The 2,469-nt window shown below is 58.7% G+C and overlaps 1 protein-coding gene across 1 annotated transcript in view; it reads right to left on the reverse strand.

Moving 5' to 3' along the window:
• CTNND1 (catenin (cadherin-associated protein), delta 1) overlaps nt 1-2,469 on the reverse strand; it is a gene marked incomplete at its 3' end in the record, with an annotated part of 12,913 nt that overhangs the window by 386 nt on the left and 10,058 nt on the right. Inside the window, 7 exon segments of the mRNA XM_009073180.1 lie at nt 7-89; nt 220-267; nt 574-661; nt 1,183-1,297; nt 1,397-1,589; nt 1,832-1,982; nt 2,435-2,469. The exon segment at nt 2,435-2,469 is cut by the window's right edge and continues 30 nt beyond it. Coding sequence (XP_009071428.1) covers nt 7-89; nt 220-267; nt 574-661; nt 1,183-1,297; nt 1,397-1,589; nt 1,832-1,982; nt 2,435-2,469 — 713 coding nt within the window.

The following is a 2,469-nucleotide window of genomic DNA, read 5'->3' on the forward strand; positions in this document are numbered from 1 at the left end:
CGCTGCCTTCACCGGCTCCATTTCTCCGAGGTCACCGGATCGGTCCAGTGTCCTGCTGTGGTCCCTCTCATTGAGTGTGGAATAGTTGTCTGGAGCAGGAGAGGAGGCAGTCAGTCATGACACCTCCACAGGTAGCCACACCATCCCCACAGGAGGTAAGCTCTGCTCCACTTCCTGCAAACTGAGGCCCTCCCCCCCCCCATTCCTGTCCTCTCCTACCTGGTCCCATGTTGCTCATCTGGATCTCCTCCCGGGAGGATTTCTTGTCTACAAACAGGGGAGAGCAGATCAGGGACAGCCCCCACAGCCACGAGCCGCAGAGGAACCCCCACCTGCCCTGGCCTGGGGAGCCCAGGCCCAGCTGCAGTCACAGCTCTGTGACCCCAGGACACTACACGACCTACAGTACTGCACACACCACTGCCAGCCCCAAGAAGCCACCTAAGGCCCAAACTGATGGCCCTGTGTGGGCAGATATGACAGGGAAGCCAGGGAGGGGACAAAGGCCAGCTGCCCTGGGTGCCCACAAGGGAAGGATGATGTTGGGCACAGGTGCTGAAGGCAGACACGCACCTGATTTTTGGTTCCTGTCGATGAGAGGCAAGGTGCTGTCATCAAATGAGTTGCCTCCCTGGGTCCGAGAGGTGTTGTTCAGGTTCACCTAGAGCAGCAGACAGTGACCACTGACAACCTGGACCCAGATGTTCCTTCCCCACCAGCACATCCCACCAGGGATGGACCCAGGAGCCCTCCCATAGCCATTGACCAAGGGGCCCAAAACAACCGGAGGGTGCTCGAGCCCCCCTGCACTCCTATTAGAGCAAGGGAGCCTGCCTGGACCAAGGCAGTGCCCAGTCCTCCAGGAGCAAGGGCAGTCCCTGCTTTTGGGAAACTGAGTTCCAGAGAACCTTGTTCTTCAGTACTGCCACAGCAGTGCTTAGGGTGACAAAATTTCTGCCTGCAGATTCACACACTTGCATGGGACATGGGGTGTGACACACCACAGAGTGTCCCTAGCAGAGACTTCCTGCTGGTCATCTGCTGAGGATGGGCACAGAGTCTCCAGTCCCATCAGCAAGGTGAATGGCTGCAAACCAGTACTGCCAAGCTCCAGGAGCACCCTTCTCCCTGCTGCAGGACCCTGCCTACTACCCCCCAGCCACCACAGAGCATTCCCCATACCTGGAAATCTGACTTCTTCCAGCCTTCCTTCTCGAGGGGCTTCCGCAGCTCCTTATAGCCCCAGACTGTCTGCAAGACCAGGGCAGCAGCTCGGACTTCTCTCTCTGAGCGGTTCCTAGGAAGAGGGGAAGGAAGGTAAGTTTGAAAACAGCCACAATCTAAAGGAAGCTCCTAGGGAATCGCCCCTCTGCCTCTGGTGTTATTCAGAGCCTACCCAGATTTGTTGATCAGCACCAGCTTCTCGATCCCCTGCGTTTCCCGCAGCTTCTTGGCAGCCTCGAGGTTGTCCACGATCACTTCATTGATGGTGTTGAGGATCGACACCACTGTGTCCTCAGAGAGGTTTTTGGCTGGGGCCTGCTGGCCTCCAGGCAGGTTCTTCACTAGGTTGGGGATAGCATGTTTGCCTGGGAAGGGGAAAGAGCTGGGCATAAGCAAGCAAGGAACGAGACTGAAGGGATAATCACTGCAGGAGGTGACAGGTAACCTGTTTTGCTGTTCCCTCTCTGTGGAGTTCAGTGCTCATGACTCTGGGAGAGAAGCAGTACACAGAGGCTGGGCTGGTGCTGCGCCCACACGATTCCTTAGCAGCCAAGATGAGGAGGAATTCCTGCCTAGCCCAGACGGATTCAGAGAGCAGTGTCCTCACCTATCAGCTCCTTGTTGCGCAGATCCACGGCCAGGTTGCGCAGGGCTCCGGATGCCGCTTTCACCACCCGCTCGCTGTCGTGGGTCAGGAGGTCAGCAATGGCAGAGAGCCCCTTCTCCTGGCGCAGCGCCGAGCGGATGTACCGGCCGTACTGTGGGGAAGCACAGAGCCACTGTGTCACCCTGGGGCTGGGGACACACCTGCCAGCCACCCTCACCACCAGCAGGCCTGGCTTCACCCACAGCTACACATGGCAAAGGTCCCACGGCCCTACACAGGCCAGGCAAGATCTTCCAGATGGTCTTCCCACACGCCAAGGTAAGGCAGGTCAAGGGCTGTGGAGCAGCCCCAAACCTTCATTTACTGCACCCAGGAGGGGAGGAATGGTATGGACAGGCAGCTGGCAGCGAGCAGAGCCCTTCACAGCACAGGGGGACTGTGTCCACACCTGAACTGTGCTGCTGGGCAGTGCATCCTGGAGCGGGAGCCATGCAGGAACAGAACAGTCTGGAACAGCCCCCCACTGGTGGTGCTCCCAGCTCCCAGGGCACCTTCCGTGCCACACGGATGAAGGTGGACACAGACGGCTCCGTGCGCACTCACCGTCCAGCTGCCAGCACACAGGTTCTGGATGGCTC

Source organism: Acanthisitta chloris, unplaced genomic scaffold, assembly GCF_000695815.1.
Source record: "Acanthisitta chloris isolate BGI_N310 unplaced genomic scaffold, ASM69581v1 scaffold21794, whole genome shotgun sequence".
NCBI classification, from domain to species: Eukaryota; Metazoa; Chordata; class Aves; order Passeriformes; family Acanthisittidae; genus Acanthisitta; species Acanthisitta chloris.